The sequence below is a fragment of the Paramisgurnus dabryanus genome, chromosome 15 (assembly GCF_030506205.2).
Source record: "Paramisgurnus dabryanus chromosome 15, PD_genome_1.1, whole genome shotgun sequence".
In the NCBI taxonomy this organism is placed as follows: Eukaryota; Metazoa; Chordata; class Actinopteri; order Cypriniformes; family Cobitidae; genus Paramisgurnus; species Paramisgurnus dabryanus.
In genome coordinates, this window is record NC_133351.1 from 7,067,302 (window position 1) to 7,088,113 (window position 20,812).

The following is a 20,812-nucleotide window of genomic DNA, read 5'->3' on the forward strand; positions in this document are numbered from 1 at the left end:
AAAAACAACCGTGAGCTGTGTTGTCTGGGATCTCTAGGCGCTGCCAGAAATCCCTTAAACTTGCAGTTAGTCAATGTGACAGACCATCAGCGTTTGGAGAGAAAATCCATCTGCGCGTCTTTAGAGACTTTGTCACTTTGATGTCGTAAAAATGAGAAACTGAGCTTCTAATTCATACCAGTCAGATATTCAAAGGGATCCTAATCCTTCATAAGCTCTCTCTCTCTCTTACACACACACACACACACACACACACACACACATAGTATCTCTCTCCCTGTCTATCTCTTTGAAATATATGAGCAAACTCTCCATTAAAGCCCCCACCAATCCAATCTATTGACACCCACTTAGTGTTTCCTATTGAGAATCAATTCCCAGTCCTGAGAAAAATCTCAATCCCAGCATCAGTACAGTGGTACAGTGCCTGCTATTGAAAGCTTGTTTGGGTTGTGTGTGATTGCCGTCCATGATGGTAGATCTGGTGTGAGAAATGAGCCTGATTGCATGGTTCATTTGTTCTCCTTTGTAGAGCCAAGCCGAGGCGCACTACAAAGGGAGTAAACATGCCAAGAAGCTCAAAGCGCAGGAGTCCACGAAAAATAAGCAGAAAAGTGCTGCCGCCCCGGACTGCGGCGCTAAGACACTCTCCACCTCCTGCAGTTCTGTCACTGCCAGCTGTCCTGACCAACCAGGTTAATAGCTCCTTTTGTTATACTCTATGCTTGTCCACTTTCTCCTATCCTCTCCATCAGCTTCCCAACTGTGAGTGGCCGTAAGTGTCATACCTGCTTCCCTGTGTGTTTATGCTTCCATGCTTTTACTCTCTAACCCTGAACCCTGCCAATGTTTATACTTCATCTTTGTGTGTGTTTGTGTTCAAGTGACTTTATTCTTCCCCTCTTTGTGAAGAATGCATTGTTAAAGCAGCCACACTGACCTGTTTAGGATGAGCAGGGGTGTCATCTTTGAAAGTTGAGGAACCCTTTAAAAGATGTGTAAAGTTCTTTATGGAATCATACACCCCAACAAAGAACAATTTAGGAATCTTTTTTTTTAAAAGTGTGTTTCTCAAAATCTTTTACGTTGCTTACCTGAGGAGTTTTATAAGGGATCAAGAAAATATTTTACTGGGCCTAGGCCAGGGGTGGGTAATCCTGGTCCTGGAGGGCCACTGTCTTGTTCCAATCCTAATCAAACACAACTGCATTTCATTTCCAAGTAATCCAGAAGACTTTGATTATATTTTTCAGGTGTGTTTAATTAGGGTTGGAACCAGTGTTGTTTTTGGCAGCCCTTTTAGTTTTACTCTTGGTCTTTTGGACGAAAATGCTTTTTAGTTTTAGTCACATAGGTAATACATGCCTATCTTTTTTCATTGCGTGCACTTAATGCGTTGTGAATGTGTTAGCATTTAGCCTAGCCCCATTCATTTTTTTAGGATCCAAACAGGGATGAATTTAGAAGCCACCAAACACTTCCATGTTTTCCCTATTTAAAGACTGTTATATGAGTAGTTACACGAGTATGGTGGCACAAAGTAAACGTACCGATTGTTGAAGGTGGATAAAAAAATAAGAACTATATTGTACAGCGAAAGAGAACTTAGTTTGCAGCACTTCGACCTCTGCTGCAGTAATATTAACGGATGATTGAGCGAGCGAGGGAGTAGTCTGGAGTGATGATGTTACTGCACGTTTTTATTTGTGCCATCATACAGTACTTACTCGTGTAACTACTCATGTAACTTACCTCGTAATGCTGCGTTCACACCAGCCGCGGAAGAGGCGTCAAACGCGAGTGATTTCAATGTTAAGTCAATGTGATGACGTGCAGCGAGACCTCCAGAGGCGCTTCATCACATTGACTTAACATTGAAATCACTCGCGCTTCATGCCTCTACCGCGGCTGGTGTGAACGCAGCATTAGGATCCAAACATTGATGAATTTAGCAGCCACCAAACACTTCCATGTTTTTCCTATTTAAAAACTGTTACACGAGTAGTTACGCGGTAGATGCGATTCCGCCTCATTTGCACATGTAGTTCGCGCGAATGGTGCCGCGTTAACCAATCAGGAGCTTGTTCTAGTAGTGACGTGATTACAGGAAGCGAGCGGAGTCGTAGAAGCCCCTCCCATGATGCAAATTTCCACATGAATGTCTCGATGACTAGAAATTCACGTGCGGCTTTCACGCACGAATGAAGTAAGTAAACTTAAACTGTTCAAGCGGCAAACTAGGCTCCATAGACGCAAATTTGACGCTTTAAAAGCGGCTGGTGTTAACCCACGGTAAGGAATGAATGGGGCTAGGCTAAATGCTAACACATTCCCGACGCGCTGTACAAAGATTAAATGTACGCATTTAAAAATGATAGGTATGTATTAATTAGTGTAAGTTTAGGTAAGAAGAACATAGTAAAATATTGAAAAACAGAGGTGTTTTCCTTTAAACAATCCTATTTTAGGGGGTGTGTACACCAAAGCATTTAAGCCTGCGGCCGGCATATGCTTTTAATGGTTTATAATGAAAGTGCTTTGCTTTTCAAAAATAACAGCTGGCGGCCGGTTTTGTTTGCACTGAGCGCCGTCCCTCAGCTTTTTTCAGTGCTGAGCACCTAAAATTGAAAACTGTTAAACTTCGGGTGAAATGCTCAGCTCGTTAATGTCACTTTTCACTCTGCCGTCCAATCACAGTGGAGGAGGGGCGGGTCAAATATTTCAACAACCAACTGGTGCAGCATTTAAAGACTGATCAACAAAACGGAAGTATCTTAGCAACCAAAGCGCTTAGCTGAGAAAACTCCATAGTTGGCGTCCGCCTGGTGTTTTCTGCTCCTTTTAAAATCCTTGGTGTACACGGTCCCTTAGACCATTAAAGTACAAATTTTACATATTATATATTTTTTTAGCATTCTGCAGGTAGAAGAACTACATAAATATTCCAGTTGGTGTTAAACAAACGATTAGGGGTGCGATGTGAAGAAAAATCTGGCAGATCTTTTTGACTCTCAGCATCTGAAACGAGTAGCTGACGTTTATTTTAACAGAGGCTCTGATCATTTCAGTCTGATCTTAACAGTTTGGGCAACACATTTCTGCACAGATTGTTTAATGCAGCAGTAACAATGTAATTCAGCTCGTGCAAAGAGGCTGTTAGAGAACGAGGCAGCACGAATTGTATTAGAGCCGACAGAAAGTGCTGTTCCTCATTTCACATGCAGAGAGGTTAGCAGAGGACATTTAAGAGTCAAAGAGAGAATGCAAAATGTTTGGGGAAAACTAAATTTTGTTGCAGGAAACGCATTTATTAAAAGGTGCTCTTCAGGGAAAAATGATAAAAGGTTTGTGATGAAAACCCTCTACAGTTGACCAATTTTAGGATATTGATCTCCATTAAAGCCACAATGTGTAAGATTTTTATAATAAAATATCCAAAACCACTTGCAGAGTTTGATATATATTTAATGCAGTTGTGTACTTACATTATCCAAAAAGTTCCCAAGGATTTGTAACTCTATAGAAATTTCTGTTTAAAATAACAGCTCGTCCCTCAGCTCCCTTGTAATCATCGCCCTTTCAGTAACTTTAATACCGGTATCCGCTCTATCTATCCTGGCGAGGTGGTGAATATACAGCATCAAACACGCAACTGTTGTGCCTTGCAAATAACGACCTAATAATGCAAGCATCATAATATGACGTCAAAGTACGTGTAAAGGGATTAGTGCCCTCTAGCGGCCAGCAGCTTATACGACCTGTGGCTACGACATTTTTTGCCTTTTTACCATTTGTAAACGTGCAAATAGTTTAATAAACATTTATGGTTATAAAGATATAACCCCACCCTTTCCCTAAACCCAACCAGTTCTCAACAATATAAAACACAACATGCAAGTACAGTCACAGGTATTTATTGTATAAATTGACAAATAAACAACAAAATACAAGTATTACAAACAATTTATGTTGCAAACCTTGCGAACTGAAGCCATATGATTACTTTATATGAACAAATATATGAATGCAATGCAAACAGTCAGATCTCATTTAAACATAAACCGAAACAGTAGAGCATGACACAGTCGGTCATGACATTAAATTTCACCTGCTGCCGGTAAAGGCGCTAATTTAGGAAACGCATCTATTGGTTGTATTTTGTGAAGTGGACAAATGACCAAAACAATCCCATTGGTTGGAGAATAGGTTGCTAATTCATTACCATGGCGTAAAATAATGTGATTGAAGTACTGGTAAAAAAAAAACATTTAAGGAATACACTTTCTTAAAATAACATTTTTATGAGAATTTAAACCACAACTTCTCGTCATGCACAAGCCATGTGACGTGCACTTCCGGACCATTTTAAACAGTAAACTTACACAAAGACATTAATTTGCATCATTCCACATACAACAACGTCTGAGTGGTCTTCTTTCTCCAAACTTGTAAACACAAGAGCGTGGGCTTACGCAATCCATAAGGTCACGCCGGCGCATCACACGGCTATTGCAAGACAAGAAGTTGTGGTTTAAAGGTGCACATTTTTTTGCAATCGCTTTGCTAGATAAGACCCTGTAAACTGTCTTTAAACTGTAAACTGTTGAGGTCGGATAAGTCTATTAAATTGAGAAAAAATCCTGGAATGTTTTCCTCAGACAACTTATTTTCTTCTTGATTGAACAAAGAAAGACATGGGGGTAAATTATCAGGGTTTTTTTAAGAAAGTGGAAAATTCCTTTAATTTATTACCTCATCCATGAACATGATTAGCGAATTATATACGTCTCTGGATGGTAAAAATAACATCTCCCATCATTTCACTCTCCTTCTTAACGCCATTGTTATTGTGTGATTGTAAAATAGTGACCTCTAGTGGTGAAAATCCTACATATTGTGCCTTTAAGCATCTGAAATCAGAACTACATAGTAAAGAAATGTCTCTTGATTTCATTAGGCAATTTCATGTGGGCACTTTTTTGTTAACTTTAAATTAACTAAAATAATTTTTATATCCCGTAGGAGATCGCCTGTAAATGTTAAATGTGCTAATAGTGTATTTTGTTTTGAGGAGAGCCTTAGTAATGAAAAACACATGGGGCCCTATTTTAACGATCTGAAACAAAATCGCAAGTGAGTTTGTGGGCGGATCTTGGGCGCTGTTGCTATTTTCCCGGCGGGAGAAATAACTCTTGCGCCAGGCGCAAATCAATAAGGGGTTGGTCTGAAGTAGGTTCATTATTCATAGGTGTGGTTTGGGCGTAACGTCAAATAAACCAATCAGAACGCTATCCGGTTCACAGCCGAGGAGACTGACATTCTTGTAAGAGCAGTCAAAGACAGAGAAGTTGTTTTGTATGGGGATGGGAGAAATCCGCCCAAATCAGCGTCGGTTAAACAGGCGTGGGAGGAAATAGCCACAATTGTCTCATCAGGCATCCCCAGGATGTTGCGCCACAAGCGCTACAATGATGTCAGGAGACGGGGGAATCCCAAGCTTGCCAGCACAAATCAGGATTTATGGATCTGCCTCTACACAGGACCTGACGCCAGCAGAGGACATCGCTGCGTCCACCCTTACAGCTGAAAGCCAAGAAACGCAAGCAGTCCAACCCCAAAGTACACTTACTCAAGTTCACATTCATTAAGGTTTCTTATGAAAACATTTTAATTATTATTTACATAAAATAAACGTAATAAAGCCACACAACAAACTTATGAAAATATTTTAATCGTTATTTGCATGATAATTTTAATCACCACAACGCGCCACTGACTTTAGACTAGTTTTTTCTGGTCAGTGGCGCAATTGTTTTTTGAAACTGCAAAATAGCATCAGGCATGGTTTGCGCCGGAACACGCCTCCTTTTTTGCGCTGAACCACCCAGGGAGCGCAAGTTCATTCCCTAGTTTGCCGACGTGCGTCTGTGGAGGGAAAAACCCGCTGTGCGCCGGTGCAAAATACGAATGATACATGCGTCACTGACAAAGTCAATTGCGTTGGGTGCAAGATAGGGCCCATGGACTTAAAGCCACAAATTTCCTTTTGATCTCCTTTAAAGGCACAATATGTTATTTTCACTGCTAGAAGATCCATAATAACAGAGATGTAGCTTGATGACACTGTGAAGAAGCGTGGAATGATGAGAATTATAGTCTTAATTTCTTTGGACTCAAACATTGATGGAAACATTTGGGGTATTTTCAGTACAAAATATTTTAATGCAAAAAATCTTACATATTGTGCCTTTTAGTGCATTTAGATTTATGCATTCATCCAAAATAACTTACAGTGCATTACAGGGTATACTTGTTATCAGTATGCGTGTTGCCTAGGATCAAACCCATGATCTTTGGCGCTGCTTATGCAATGCTCTACCGGTTTGCTACTTGAACATTAAGTGTAATTCATCAGTATGTTTACACACCTTCACATATGTTGAGGTAAAGACCTGCCCTTGCTGTGAGAGACCGCAGTGACTGCGATCAGCCATATGCCATCAGCTACAGCTCACTTTACCCACGGCTCAGCTTGCTTGTTCCGTCATTACCTGCATATTGCGTTTCTCGCACATTATCTTTTTGTCTCGTTTTATGTTCACATTTAAATGTTTAATTAAGAAGAATGCATGCTAAATTACAGCAGGTCTTAGTGGTTAAGCACGCTGAGATGTGGTGTATTTTCCCCTGCCTTTGATTCAACCGAATTAGATTTGTGTTACATTTCAAAGAACATAATCATCTGATCTTTGCTTCATGCTGCGACACACTCAATTTCCGGCCCTTGTGCCTGATTAAGAATCAAGACTGGGATGTACCGAGACACATGCCCTATGGGGGGCAAATTGGAGCCGGAGCTTACTTTCCGAATTCTCTTTTCCTCTAGCTGCAAATTCAGAGACGGATTTGGGTGCGTCTCATTTATTAGGCAGTGGTGTTCCTCATTGGTATGCGGCATGTTTGTGCAAATCAGGCCACATGAATGTCAGCCTGATTCACAGATGGCTTATGGGTCCTTGCTGTCATGCTGTTGTATTAGCGCAGAGCTGAGTTCAGACTCTTAGAACAGAGACCGAAGTCAGATTTAGTTTACATGGGAAAATTTCAAGGACTAAATCATTAAAATTGCTATCGCTGGAGCTTTCTGTAAGAGCCTGTTTTATGTAATGTTTTAGACGCGGGCGTGTTGGATTATTTTTGGATGTGTGCGTGCAGTAATTGCTCTTAGTTTTTACCAAGATTTGAGACTTGCTGGCTCGCTCGCTCGCTCTAAAAGGATACAGCAAGGTCGTTTCAACATTTCAGTCAGTGCTTGATCTGAATCCAAACAAGTGCCAGTTGTTATTAGGGGTGGCTGTGTCCCAAAATCTAGCGTGCCGCCTACAAAAGCAGCGTTTTAAGACATCATAGGCACGCTGCTAACATAAAGGCTTTGCCAAAAGGTAGCAGGGTGATTATTGTCTGCTAAGATACAGTATCTTATTTCATGATCACTTTTCTGACACAGATAAAGTTAGCCCATAATTTATTGCAATGAGGTCAGTGACAAACTAAGTGGAGAAATATTCATAATAGATGACCTTTGCACTGCTAACACAGATAAGAGGAGCAAATTTTTTTACTAGCAATAAGCATATATGTGACCCTGGACCACAAAACCAGTCAAAAGTATCACGGGTATATTTGTAGCAGTAGTCAGCAATACATTGTATGGGTCAAAATTATAAATTATGACAAAAATCTTTAGGATATTAAGTAAAGATCATGTTCCATGAAAATCTTATGTAAATATTCTACCATAAATATATAAACAATATATATTCTTAGTAATATATGTTGCTAAGGACTTAATTTGGACAACTTTAAAGGCGCTTTGCTGAATATTTTTATTTTTTTGCACCCTCAGATTCCAGATTTTCAAATAGTTGGATCTTGGCCAAATATTGTTCTATCCTAACAAACCATACATCAATGGAAAGTGTATTTATTTATTTGATGTTATATATATCTCAATTTCTTAAAATTGACCGGTATGACTGGTTTTGTGGTCCAGGGTCACATATAATACGTTTAATAGAATTATTTGAAGAATTTGGTTACAAACGCAATAAATCCATTTTGACTAATCTGGGTAAAAATGTGTGAAAAGATGAAAAACACAATTTTCTGTTACAAACTTTCACATAGCATATTTAGGTTATAAAAATATTAAAAATTCTAAATCATACTTTATTTTCAAAGATTTATTATAAAAACTTTTTTTTTTTCAAAATGTTATAAATCTATTGAATCAATATATAAATGTGCATTCATCTTTGCCATGTTATATTCATTTAGTTGACTAGTGGTATACACTGATTAAAAAAATAAACATTAATCAAAACACTTACTTTGTCCTATTAAGAGAACACTGTCATTGCTGCTGTCATCCTTGGGACGTCGTCGCTGAATTTTTTTGACACCAATCAGTTGTAAAATGTTTTGGTCCTGCTCGAATTTCGTTGACTTTGAGTAAAATAATGGAAAGTTTTTCATAAGATCCCCTGGGGTCAATGTGTTAGCATGACAGAAGATTGATGCTGTTCTGTGAGAACAAGCAACAGCCGACATATTTTCCTTCGCCCGAGTGCCTCTCACGTAAATTATTCGATTTTCATGTATACGTTTCTTACCCGCCACAGAAAACCCCCACAGGTTTATCAATGCCATCAAAAAGATTATTTTGCTTTTGTTTGTTTGTTGATCACGAAGTACAAAGTAGATGAAGAAAACTAGGATTATGTGTGTATTCAACGCAGCACCATTATTGTTTACAATGCGTGGAATGGTGCGCTGTGATTGGTTAAGCGGATTTATTGCAGAGAAGGACGACTGGTGTTTCTCGTGGTTTGGAAAAAAGTGAGAAAAGATGACAGAATAACACAGCGGATATTGGATTTTGGGTAAAATGAAGAATTTACTTTTTAATGCTAACCTGATACAATACTGATTTTGGTGGTAACAAATGGCTTTTATCGCATTTTGGAACCAAACTCTTCATTTTTGCTTTGTTTTTAGTTTGTATAAGGTATAAGTCACAGTTCTAGATCAGTCACAGTATAAGACACAGTTTCAGTTAAAATGTTGCTTAAGGGGACAACTGCATATGTAGGCAGGAGACGACATGACACCTCACTCCGTTTCATAACAATTTCTGTTTTGCGTAGTTCTGCCAAATAGTCTCTTGGCTAAAATGCATGCTCGATGACTCACAGCAAAAAAAGCAATGCAAGAATGACACTGAAATGAAAAGCACATGTGTTCACATCTGCCAGCTTCACTACTTCTGGAAATGTTGGAAAGTAAACAAAAATGCACCAAAATACAAAAGAGCAGCAGCCTAGAGCTTCAATGGTTAGTCTTAATGGGTGTGATGTAACTGAGCGGAGATATATTACTGTGTTCTGGCTCCTCGAGGGGGAAGAAATCCTAAGCAGAGAGTGACATTTATTTAAACCAGTATTCCCTTAGAGGCCTGTTAGAGATTGGGCGGAGACTGAATGGTGTAACACTATAACAATATTGAAATATGGATGGTGTGGTTGAGTGTTTACGTCCAATAATTGTGCTGTTAGAAGAGGACCTCACCCTATCCAACACTGCTACGACTCATCTCACACAGAAATTGCAGCTCTGGATAAGATGGGCTGACATCAAACGATAATACAAAACAGACAGGGGAGGGCAGATGTGTCTGCACAATAAAGCATGTTGCCCGTACATGCTTTAGCTCATACTTTCTGTATTTTTTCTCTCTTTGTTTTCAGAAAAGAATTTAGAGCCACCGGCTGCACACAAAGTGCCCGCCTCTCCTCAAGCCTTTACACCAACTCCTACTGCGGCCGCGGTGGCGTTAGTGCCCAGGCTGTGCAAGATGGCACCCGCGCACGCCAGCCCACCCAGTGAGCCGTCAGGGCAGGCGACAGCCGTAAAGATCGCCCTTAAACCAGCAGCGCTGCCAACGGTCCAATCAGAGCCCAGCGTTGAGTCGGAGGAAGAGAAGGCCAAGAAGCTACTGTACTGTTCGCTGTGTAAAGTAGCTGTCAACTCTCTCTCACAGCTGGAAGCTCACAACACAGGTGTGCCGAACATCTGCCTATGCATCGCATTATACTGTATTATCACAAAGATTTATCTGCACCTTTATGTTCTTCTTTAACATTTCATGAAATGACCTCTAAGATGTGACTAATTTTCTGTTTTTTACATAAAATCATCCTACATAATGTAAAGATCATTCTGTTAAAATATGACCTTGATATCTTTAATATTAACTAAGGTCATGTCAAAGATTGAAATTAACGTAAAATTAATGACTGAAATCCAACTTTGAGGCACCAAATGTCTTTATTAGATTACAGGGATTAGACTATTAGTCCTAGACTTAAAATAAATGTAAGAGCTGTCCAAACTGAAAACAACTTGCGCTGACATATCTTTAAATACACCAGTGCCCTTTGTTTTGCCTTAAAATGCACACAAGTAATGTTTTTAGTAAGGCATGTTTGTTAAAACTAGTTATATTTCCTAATTAAACTAAGGCCTAGTCCTGGTTTAAGCTAATCCCTGTCCGGGAAACCACCCCTAAAACTTTAGACTGGATTTCATAGAAAGAGTCACATATCAAAATATACACACATTACACTGCAAAAAATGATTTTCAAGATAAAAATTCTTAGTTTTTTTTCTCTTGTTTTCAATAAAATGTCTAAAAATTCTTAAATTAAGATGCTTTTTCTTGATGAGCAAAAATAAGAAAATAAGTCTAGTTTTTAGACCAAAAATATCAAATTTAAGTGATTTTGTGCATAAAACAAGCAAAACAATCTGCCAATGGGGTAAGCAAAAAAATCTTAAACATTTTTCTTAAACACTAAATTCAAGAAAAATTGAAGAAAAATTTGCTTACCCCATTGGCAGATTTTTTTGCTTGTTTTATGCAAAAATTCACTTACATTTGATATTTTTGGTCTAAAAACTAGACTTATTTTCTTGGTTCGTTTTGCTCATCAAGAAAAAGCATCTTAATTTAAGAATTGTAAGATATTTTTACTTAAAACAAGATAAAAATACTAAGAATTTTTTTTCTTGAAAACAAATTTCATAATAATGTTGGTTTAAGTTTTAGGATTCTAGTCATTATCCTTAAATGACTCCATTAGTGATTGTTGTAGACTCAAAGAGAACTTATTTTTAATTTCTGTTTCATCAGGTTCAAAGCACAAAACTATGTTGGAGGCACGAAATGGAGCTGGTCCCATTAAGGCGTACCCCAGACCCGGGTCCAAACTGAAAGTTCAAAGCACACAACTTAATAAAGGCTCAGGCTTACAGAACAAAACGTTTCATTGTGAAATCTGTGACGTCCATGTCAATTCTGAAATCCAGCTTAAACAGGTATGCACACCTTGATATGTAAAAATCTAATGTGCAAATCCTAAGGGCATGTTCATACTTGTAGTTTGGTTATTTTACTCATTCCTGGTTCTCTTAGCGTTCATATTAGCATTTTATCAGCTAACCTAAAGATAACAAACCTTAAAGGGTTAATTCACCCAAAAATGAATATAATGTCATTAATGACTCACCCTCATGTTATATCAAACTCGTAAGACCTCCGTTCATCTTTGGAGCACAGTTTAAGATGTTTTAGATTTAGTCCGAGAGCTTGTTGACCCTCCATTGAAAATCTATGTACGGTATACTGTCCATGTTCAGAAAGGTTATAAAAACATCATCAAAATAGTCCATGTCACATCAGTGGGTCAGTTAGAATGTGTTGAAGCATCTAAAAATAAAATTTTGGTCCAAAAATAACACAAATTACGACTTTATTCAGCATTGTCTTCTCTTCCGGGTCTGTTGTGAACTGTAGTGACGCTGCTGACGTGTTATATGGTGCGCCCCAGGTTTTTTTTGTCTTTTTGGGTACAAGCTTCGTTAACAGTCTGAGGGAGATGCAAGCTGTAAATTTGAAAAAAAAACATTCGCAAACATGTCTGAGGACAACACGTCAACAGCGTTGTACGTCAGCAGTGTCGTACGTCAGCAGTGTCACTGTCATAGGTGTCATTTACACTGGGGACGCTGGGGACATGTCCCCACCACTTTTTGAAATGGCTGATTTTGTCCCCACCACTTTTTGAAAGCATTTGGTTAAAATTTTCTGAAAAATCAAACAATACCCTTGCGACTTACACTGCAAAAATGACTTTCTTACTTAGTATTTTTTTGTCTTGTTTTCAGTAAAAATATCTAAAATTTCTTAAATCAAGATGCTTTTTCTTGATGAGCAAAATGACCTAAGAAAATAAGTATAGTTTTTAAACAAAAAATATACAATTTAAGTGAATTTGTGCTTAAAACAAGCAAAAATATCTGCCAATGGGGTGAGAAAAAAATCTAAAAATAAGATTTCTTTTTTCTTAAACACTTAATTTAAGCAAAATTTTCTCACCCCATTGGCAGATATTTTTGCTTGTTTTAAGCACAAATTCACTTAAATTGTATATTTTTTGTCTAGAAACTAGACTTATTTTCTAAAGTCATTTTGCTCATGAAGAAAATACGTCTTGATTTAAGAATTTTTAGATATTTCTACTGAAAACAAGACAAAATACTAAGGAAGAAAGTCAGATTTTCAAGAAAAAATTTCTTAGTAAAATCTCTAAAAATTCTTAAATTAAGATGCTTTTTCTTAATGTGCAAAAATCTAGTTTTTAGACCAAAAGTATCAAATTTAAGTGATTTTGTGCATTAAACAAGCAAAAAAATCTGCCAATTTGCAAATTTAGTGTTTAAGAAAAATTCTCAAATTTTTGTGCTTACCTCATTGGCAGATTTTTTTGCTTGTTTTATGCACAAAATCACTTAAATTTGGTATTTTTCGTCTAAAAACTAGACTTATTTTCTTATTTTTCAAGAAAAAAGCATCATAATTTAAGAATTTTTAGATATTTTTACTGAAAAAAAGGCAAAAATACAAAGAAATTTTTTTTTCTTTATGCTGAGTATTTTTGTGTTGTGCCCATTTTTGATGCGCCGTTATTCAATATTTTTCCCGTCCTGCTGTAATGTTTTTTCATCTGATTTTTTGTCCCCACCACTTTTCAACACAAACTGACGCCCCTGGTCACTGTGCACGCACATTAGCAACAGACGCGGGAGAGAAGACAATGCTGAAAAAAGTCGTAATTTTTGTTATCTTTGGACCAAAATGTAACTCAACAAATTCTAACTAACCCACTGATGGCATATGGACTACTTTGATGATGTTTTTATTACCTTTCTGGACATGGACAGTATACCGTACATAGATTTAACTAAATCTAAAACATCTTAAACTGTGTTTTCAAAGATGAACGGAGGACTTACAGGTTTGGAACGACATGAGGGTGAGTCATTTATGACATTATTTTCATTGTTGGGTAAACTATCCCTTTAAGTGCATAGAACAAGTAGGAGAATCGGGACGGCTCTCAAAACAAAACCTGTTGAGAGCCACTGGTTTACAGTCTGAAGGGCTGTGTCTTGCATTTGTGATGATTATTATTTGCAACAAACCATAATGTATGCATAGATTAATAATGAAATCAACATGAATAGTAATGTGATTTTGTGATTTAATCTTGTTACCAAATTTGCATATGCCAAAAAAATGAATGCTACTTTATATTGTGCAGTTGATGATGTTTTTTAAAGTGTCTCTTGTATTACAACGTTAATCAGTTGTGTTTAATTTCACAGCATATCTCCAGCAGGCGGCATAAGGACAAAGTGGCAGGCAAACCGACCAAACCCAAATACAGCCCTTACAACAAGCAGCAACGCAGCTCCAGCACGCTGGCAGTAATGCATTATTTATGCTCTTTATAATCAAGGCCTTTCATCAAGTGTTACTCGCATGTTGTGAGGAGATCATTCTTAACTTTGTAGTGGAGGCTGACAAATGCCTCGCTTATTATAATGCATCATAATGCCTTTATGCTTGTCAGTACTGTAGAAAGAATTTGTTTTAAAGAGCACCTATTGTCCGATTCACGATTTTACATTCCCTTTGGTGTGTAAGTATGAGTACATGTTAACGATATGCAAAAGGTACAAACCCCAAAGTAAATGATGATGCGAGTTATTGTCTCCAACGTAAATCTCTTTTCTTGGATTACAACAAACACATGAATTGTAGGCAACAGTTTACATACTGGGATTGGTGATGTAGTAAAGACCGACATTATCACAGTTCCTCCTGCTTTGACTCACAACCCAGTGGTGTAGTCTACGTGATACGCAGGTATACGCCGTATACCCACTAGAAATGGTCAAGGATTTCCGTATACCCACTAAAAATAGCGCGAGGATGCGTAACAGCATGGTTTTGTGACATATTTTTAAACTTTTAGTCATAATATAGATGTGAAGCACTGATCATTATGCTACACTTGCCACTTTAGCGGGTTGAAATACATATTAGGCTATATACTTCCTGCCGAACTGCGCGATCCGATCGACGTATTCATTTCTATGAAATCAAATTACTATAGTGACGCGAAAGTGACTGGGGAGCAGACTGGCGTGACGCCACAGGGAAGTGACAGCAAAGCACCGCGAGAGCGACTCCAGTCATCACATTGAGAAATCTGCTTTGAATCGCTCTCGCGGTACTTTGACATCACCAAGAGGTCTGCTTAGCGCCAAATGAAGTCGAACCTGCAGTGTAGCTGCTCACGCGACACTGAGAAGTGAACGAACGTGTGAAACGGTGCTGCAACATAAAATCCATAGAGCTTACAACGCACATTTGAGTACAACATTTAAATAATCAGTCCAGTTTATTACTTTATCTGGAGGTAAGGCTCTAAATGCAATAAAATAAGCCCGTGATAATATCCTGATGGTTTTTAACTGCAATTCAGTTCCTCTGCATGTTTGCTTGTGCTTCACAGTGTTAAACTTTCCTTCTCTGTGTTTATTTATATATCTACGTTCAAGATCATCTTGACAAGATGTATATGATCTTAAACTTCTGTGAGGAAATTCATGTCTGCGTTGATCTTCAGTTTAGACTGGCAAATTTTAGGCTACAGGATGGTCTTGTAATAATAATTAAGTATAAGCCTATTTTCATTTTTAGACAATGCTTATATTATATGCAAAAAAATAAGCTTTAATATCAATGACTATGCAAATTATAGTTAATTCATGGTCATCTTAAATGTGTATTAATTAAAAACATATAGTTGTCAGATAATATCTATTGAAAGAGTGAATATTTTTTTCTCCTTTAATGCATGTGTTATCCACGGATTGAAGATTGTAAACAGTTTATTTAATTTTAATTAACAGTTAAGTAACTTTTGTTCCTGAGTTAGATGTTGATTAACACTAAACCAGTCTAAAAATCAGTCCAGTTTCCCCAGCTGTAAACCCATTGGCTCTAAAGTCTTTTTTTTTTCTTATAATAAACTGACATGTTGATAACACGTTCAGTTTATGTGTTTATGAGTACACTTTCAGAATGCTCTAAGTTACATGAATATCTTTACTGTATGCATCTGTGAGTGTGGTGGTGCTTATGAGGTGTCGCGCTAGGACGAGTAAGCATAAGGGTGAGAGGGAAAAATCACAGTATACTCACTACAAAAATCTAGACTACACCACTGTCACAACCTGTAAGTTAACTCCTATTAGCATTGCATTGTGACAAAATCTTTCAAACATGGTAAGGAGCGTCACATTTCCGGCTGACGTCAGAGGTATTCAGGCCAATCACAACATAGAGATAAGCTGGCCAATCAGGGACACAGCGCTTTTTAAATATGTGCGTTTCAGGAAGAAAGTAAAATCTGGAGCTACAAAATTTTATAATATGTGGAAATAATGTGTTTTTTAACCATAAACCACACAAACACATTGTATTATATGAAATAGCAATGAAATAGGTGCTCTTTAAACATATGTGAATTTATAAAATCCAGGCTAAAGTCTCATAATGTAATGATGAGATTAGGAACATCAAAGTTTGATTTTACATTGATTTCAATCTTTGAAATATAAAGATATCAAAGATGCATTTTCAGGGCTCCAGACTGCCCCCAAATGGTGGCATTTTGCCCCCAAAATTTGAGAGTGTGCCACTGAATTTTACATCCAGTTGCACATGTGCGACCAGTAAATTTGACCTTTTTTTCCCAAAAGTGCACAATAAAATGTGACACTGAATTTGAAACAGCACGTTGTAATTTCTGCATCTATCATCAAGTATTTATTAATAATACAGTGGAAATTAGTAGAAATGTGAATATTTGGTTAGAATGTTGATTTATGGTGTGTGCCCCTAAATTTTCTGGTTGCGCCCCTAAAACTTTCAGTTGGGGGCCACTGTGCTCCTAGTGAAAAAAGTTAGTCTGGAGCCATGTGTAGGATGATTTTATGTAGAAAACAACATGACTTTAGCTCAAATATTGAAGTCCCGCCCCTTTGATTACTGATGCCTACTTTACCGAATGTTTTATTAAAATGAATCATGACATTTCACAAAAGACCATGATTATGAATAAATTAAGGTCATAAAGTGGTAATTTGATTGGCATTGTTCATATGTAGATATTAAAAAGCATTGCATAGCATTTTTATCTCCAGTTTTTAAAGGGATAGTTCACCCAAAAATGAAAATTCTGTCATGATTTACTTACCCTAATGTTGTTACAATTCTGTAAAAATGTCTTTGTTTTGCTGAACACAAAGGAAGATATTTGTAATAAAACAGGAAACAGAAGCACCATTGACTTCCATTGTAAAAAGAAAAATACTACTGTAGAAGTTGATGTTGCTCGAAAACGGTTTGGTTTCAAAAATTCTTCAAAAAATCTTCCCATGTGTTCAGCAAAACAAAGAAATTTATCCAGGTTTGTAACAACATCAGGATGAGTAAATGACAAAATGATTATTTTTGGGTGAACTATCCCTTTTATTATCCCTTCATTTTAAACTATCTTTTTAAAGGGACACTCCACTTTTTTTTGAAAATATGCTCATTTTTCAGCTCCCCTAGAGTTAAACATTTTATTTTTACTGTTTTGGAATCCATTCAACCGATCTCCTGGTCTGGCGCTAACACTTTTAGCATAGCTTAGCATAATTCATTGAATCTGATTAGAGCATTAGCATCGCGCTAAAAAAATAACCAAAGAGCTTCGATATTTTTCCTATTTAAAACTTGTACTAAGACCAACTAAGACAGAATTTTAAAACTTTGCTTCAGTAACATGGCTGCAGCAGGCGTAGGGACATTACGCACTGCCCGAAAATAGTCCCCTTGGTTATTTCAATGGCAGGGGACTGTTTTCGGGGAAGTGCGTAATATCACTACGCCGGCAGCAAAGTCCTTGATTATTACGGCAGAATGAGAATATAGTTCCTAGCCATATCTGCCTAGAAAATCACAACTTTTAATTTCCGTCAGTCTTAATACACAATGTTACTACAGAATAGTCGAGTTTAAAATAGGAAAATATTGAAACTCTTTGGTTATTTTTTTGCGCAATGCTAATGATCTAATCAGATTAAATAGATTATGCTAAGCTATGCTAAAAGTGCCACCGCCAGACCCGGAGATCAGCTGAATGGATTCCAAAACAGTAAGAATCAAATGTTTAACTCTAGGGGAGCTGTAAAATGTGCACATTTTCCAAAAAAAGTGGAGTGTCCCTTTAAGGCAGAGCTTAGTAAAGGATGCTGTTATCCCTCACCAACTGTGTTCTCTCTGTCTCTCGCCCAGGCAAAACTAGCCTTGCAGAGCGACCTGGTAAAGCCCATTTCACCAGCTTTCCTCCCCACACCGTTCTCACCCACCACAGTCCCCTCCATCACGCTCCACCCTCGACCCAGCACCTCCATCTTTCAGACGGCCGCGCTTCCGGCCTCCTTTCTCCGCGCCGCTCCAGGCCCCATCCGACGAACCGCTGGATCCATCCTGTTTGCGCCTTACTGAACCTTCGCGCAGCACGGAAGTGACCGTATATTTATTGAAATGTTATCCTTGACCCTCCTCACCATCGGAAACCCAGGATGTTGTCGTTGTGAGGGCTATTGCATTTGAAAACGAAAAAAATGTGTCGAACTGCTTCCTGAAAGACTTGAATTATAATAGTCTTCCTTTTCAACCAACAGCTCTGGATAAGGCATCACCTAAAACAATCCCACATCTCACCGGCTTGATGTTGTCAGGGATCCGTGCTACAGTTTTGGACTATGTGCTGTCTTGTATGGTGTAGTCAATAAGCTCAGTCACCGGGTTTCCTTTTATCTGCCAGGAAAACGATCCCATCTCATCGTGTGTTTGGATTTCTCTTATAAGTAGATTCAGCCTGTTTTCATTATGAGAGTCAATAGACCCTTTTACTGTTTGTACACAATGATGACGTGGCAACGTATGCGCACGCAGATTGGCTTTTAATCTCAGTACACAATGTAACTACAGAAGAGTCACGTTTTAAATACGAAAAATATCAAAACTCTTTGGTTATTTTTTACCACGATGCTAATGGTCTAATCAGATTCAATGGATTGTGCTAAGCTATGCTAAAAGTGCTAGCGCCAGACCCGGAGATCAGCTGAATGGATTTCACAATAATGATGTGGCAACGTATGCACACGCAGTTTGGCAACTGAAGTATGGCAAGAATCAGCAATGAAGCAACACAGACAGAGAAAGGTATTTTAAAAAGTTAACTTATCAACTTTTTCAACACAGCTACCAGAACGTCAGGGTTCCCACGAGTCCTTGAAATCCTTGAAAGTTCGTGAATCTGGGGGGGAATCAAGGCCCTGGGAAGTTTTTGAAAATATACAAACATAGATACAGGTCATTGAAAGTTTTCTGGAAAAAAATCCATATTATTCCCTGTGTAGTGTAGGATAATATCATAAAAGTTCTAGACTTTTTAAGCACACGTGCTAAACTGTTCACTTTAAATGCTTATATCTTCTGTATGCAAATGTTGATTCATACCAAAATGCTTTTTTGCATAGTTGTGTTTGACACATGAAAACGTCTCAGGTTACGTATGTAACTGTTGTTCCCTGAGAAGGGAACGAGACGCTGCGTCTCCCTTGCCATACTTCCTGCGTCCTTGTAACGCCGTCTTTGGCAATATTTCAGATAGCGATATACTTCCTGGCTCCCGCGTCACCCTGTCTTTGTCGTTAAGCCTCACCATTGGTTGAATTTGATATACACATTCAGACGCACTTACCCCTGGAGGCGTCCCCAAAGTGTCACTGCAGTGACGCAGCGCGAGTTCCCTCGAAAGGGAACTGTAGCAATGTATCTTAAAAGGTAACACGATGTAACCTTGCTCTCACTTGAAATGTGTCCCCACATTTAGTGCTTGAATTTGAAGGTATTGGACCTGGAAAGTCCTTGAAAGGTCCTTGAATTTAGGTGTGGGAACACTGTTTACTACAGTATAGTGGAGTGGATAGAAGACGTTAGGAAACAACACCACTTCTGTTGCCAAAATGCGCGCGCAGGCTATGAAAGGGTCTATTCTCTATGAAAACAGGAAAACCGTGGGCCTTTCATCTTTTTGTGATATCCTTATTTGTCACGAGACTGTACTCGTATGCAGCTCTCTGATGATGCAATAATGTACAGATCATTAAATATTGATATTTGTCAAAGTGTATTTATTGTTTACCTACCAGGTTGCAAAACTAGTAGTATTTCATGATCTGGAAGAGGTACCAAGAAAAATAGGTACATCATTTGGTACGTTATTTTTAGAGACTGTACAAGAAAAAATTTCCATTTACTGAGAATATTCTTTATTTGACTGTGGACGTTCATGGTATATATGTATGTATGTATGAGAGTCTGTACATAAAGATACAACATTTTCAATAAAATAATATATTTAAATGACTTCTACTGAAAACATTCAGGATATTTTTGATGAGTTGATATTATCTTGAAAATTAGCTTTATTGTCATTTCAGCCATAAAAAAGCAGTGAAATGAAATGTTTCTCCAGGAGCATGGTGCTACATACTGTACTGTACAGACACTTAACTAAATAAAACAACGGAGCTAAGGACTTAAAAATAGATTAACTTAACCATATAAAGTGCAGACAGTGCCAGACAACAGATAATACAACAATACAAGAAGGGTGCATAAAAATAAACATTTGCGTGTCGTTTTTATTGGTTGAGCTGCATTTGAAGTCGGGAATCCACACCTATTACTGCACATTTTCTGTCAATGCACCAAGTTGATTTATTTCTTGTCAAGCGCACAGGTGACACACAGCCTCTCGTAGCTTATTATTGTAGAGATGCTCAAAAAAGGTGACTGACCTTCACTGGAAGCAGAGAGTCTTGTGTCATCCTTAAGGAGTTTGTGTTGTAATAATGACTGCCTGGCTGTACGTTTAAGCTCACATTTATACAAGAGAAAAATGTATACTGTCCTCCAAAAGCTAAGTGCAGTAACTACGCAAACACTGAAAGAGAGAAAAATGCCCTTAACGTTTTAATACCAGCCAGTCAAACATGTTATTGCAATTTTGGCACACACGTTTCTCTGAAATGGGACAAAATTGAACCAGGAGACATCGGATCTCACAAAGCCCATTTTAATCCTTAACTCAATTTTGACCAAATGCATAGTTACCAGTGGTGTCTCGTGACTGCTCATCGAGGGGCGCAAATTCAAAATAAGTGTTCGGAGTGTCATTTGTGTTGCTTGCGTTTCAAAATATGTATTTGCTGTGTC

General features: G+C 38.0%; 1 protein-coding gene across 3 annotated transcripts in view; it reads left to right on the forward strand.

Moving 5' to 3' along the window:
• Window positions 1–19,960, forward strand: part of znf385b (zinc finger protein 385B) — a 207,198-nt gene extending 187,238 nt beyond the window's left edge. For all 3 annotated transcript variants that reach the window (XM_065252220.1, XM_065252219.1, XM_065252221.1), the window contains 5 exons: window positions 533–695; window positions 9,807–10,118; window positions 11,252–11,436; window positions 13,786–13,887; window positions 17,816–19,960. In XM_065252220.1, coding sequence (XP_065108292.1) covers window positions 533–695; window positions 9,807–10,118; window positions 11,252–11,436; window positions 13,786–13,887; window positions 17,816–18,028 — 975 coding nt within the window. In that variant the 3' untranslated portion in view covers window positions 18,029–19,960. The remainder of the gene's footprint in view (window positions 1–532; window positions 696–9,806; window positions 10,119–11,251; window positions 11,437–13,785; window positions 13,888–17,815) is intronic.
• The last annotated feature ends 852 nt before the right edge of the window (window positions 19,961–20,812 follow it).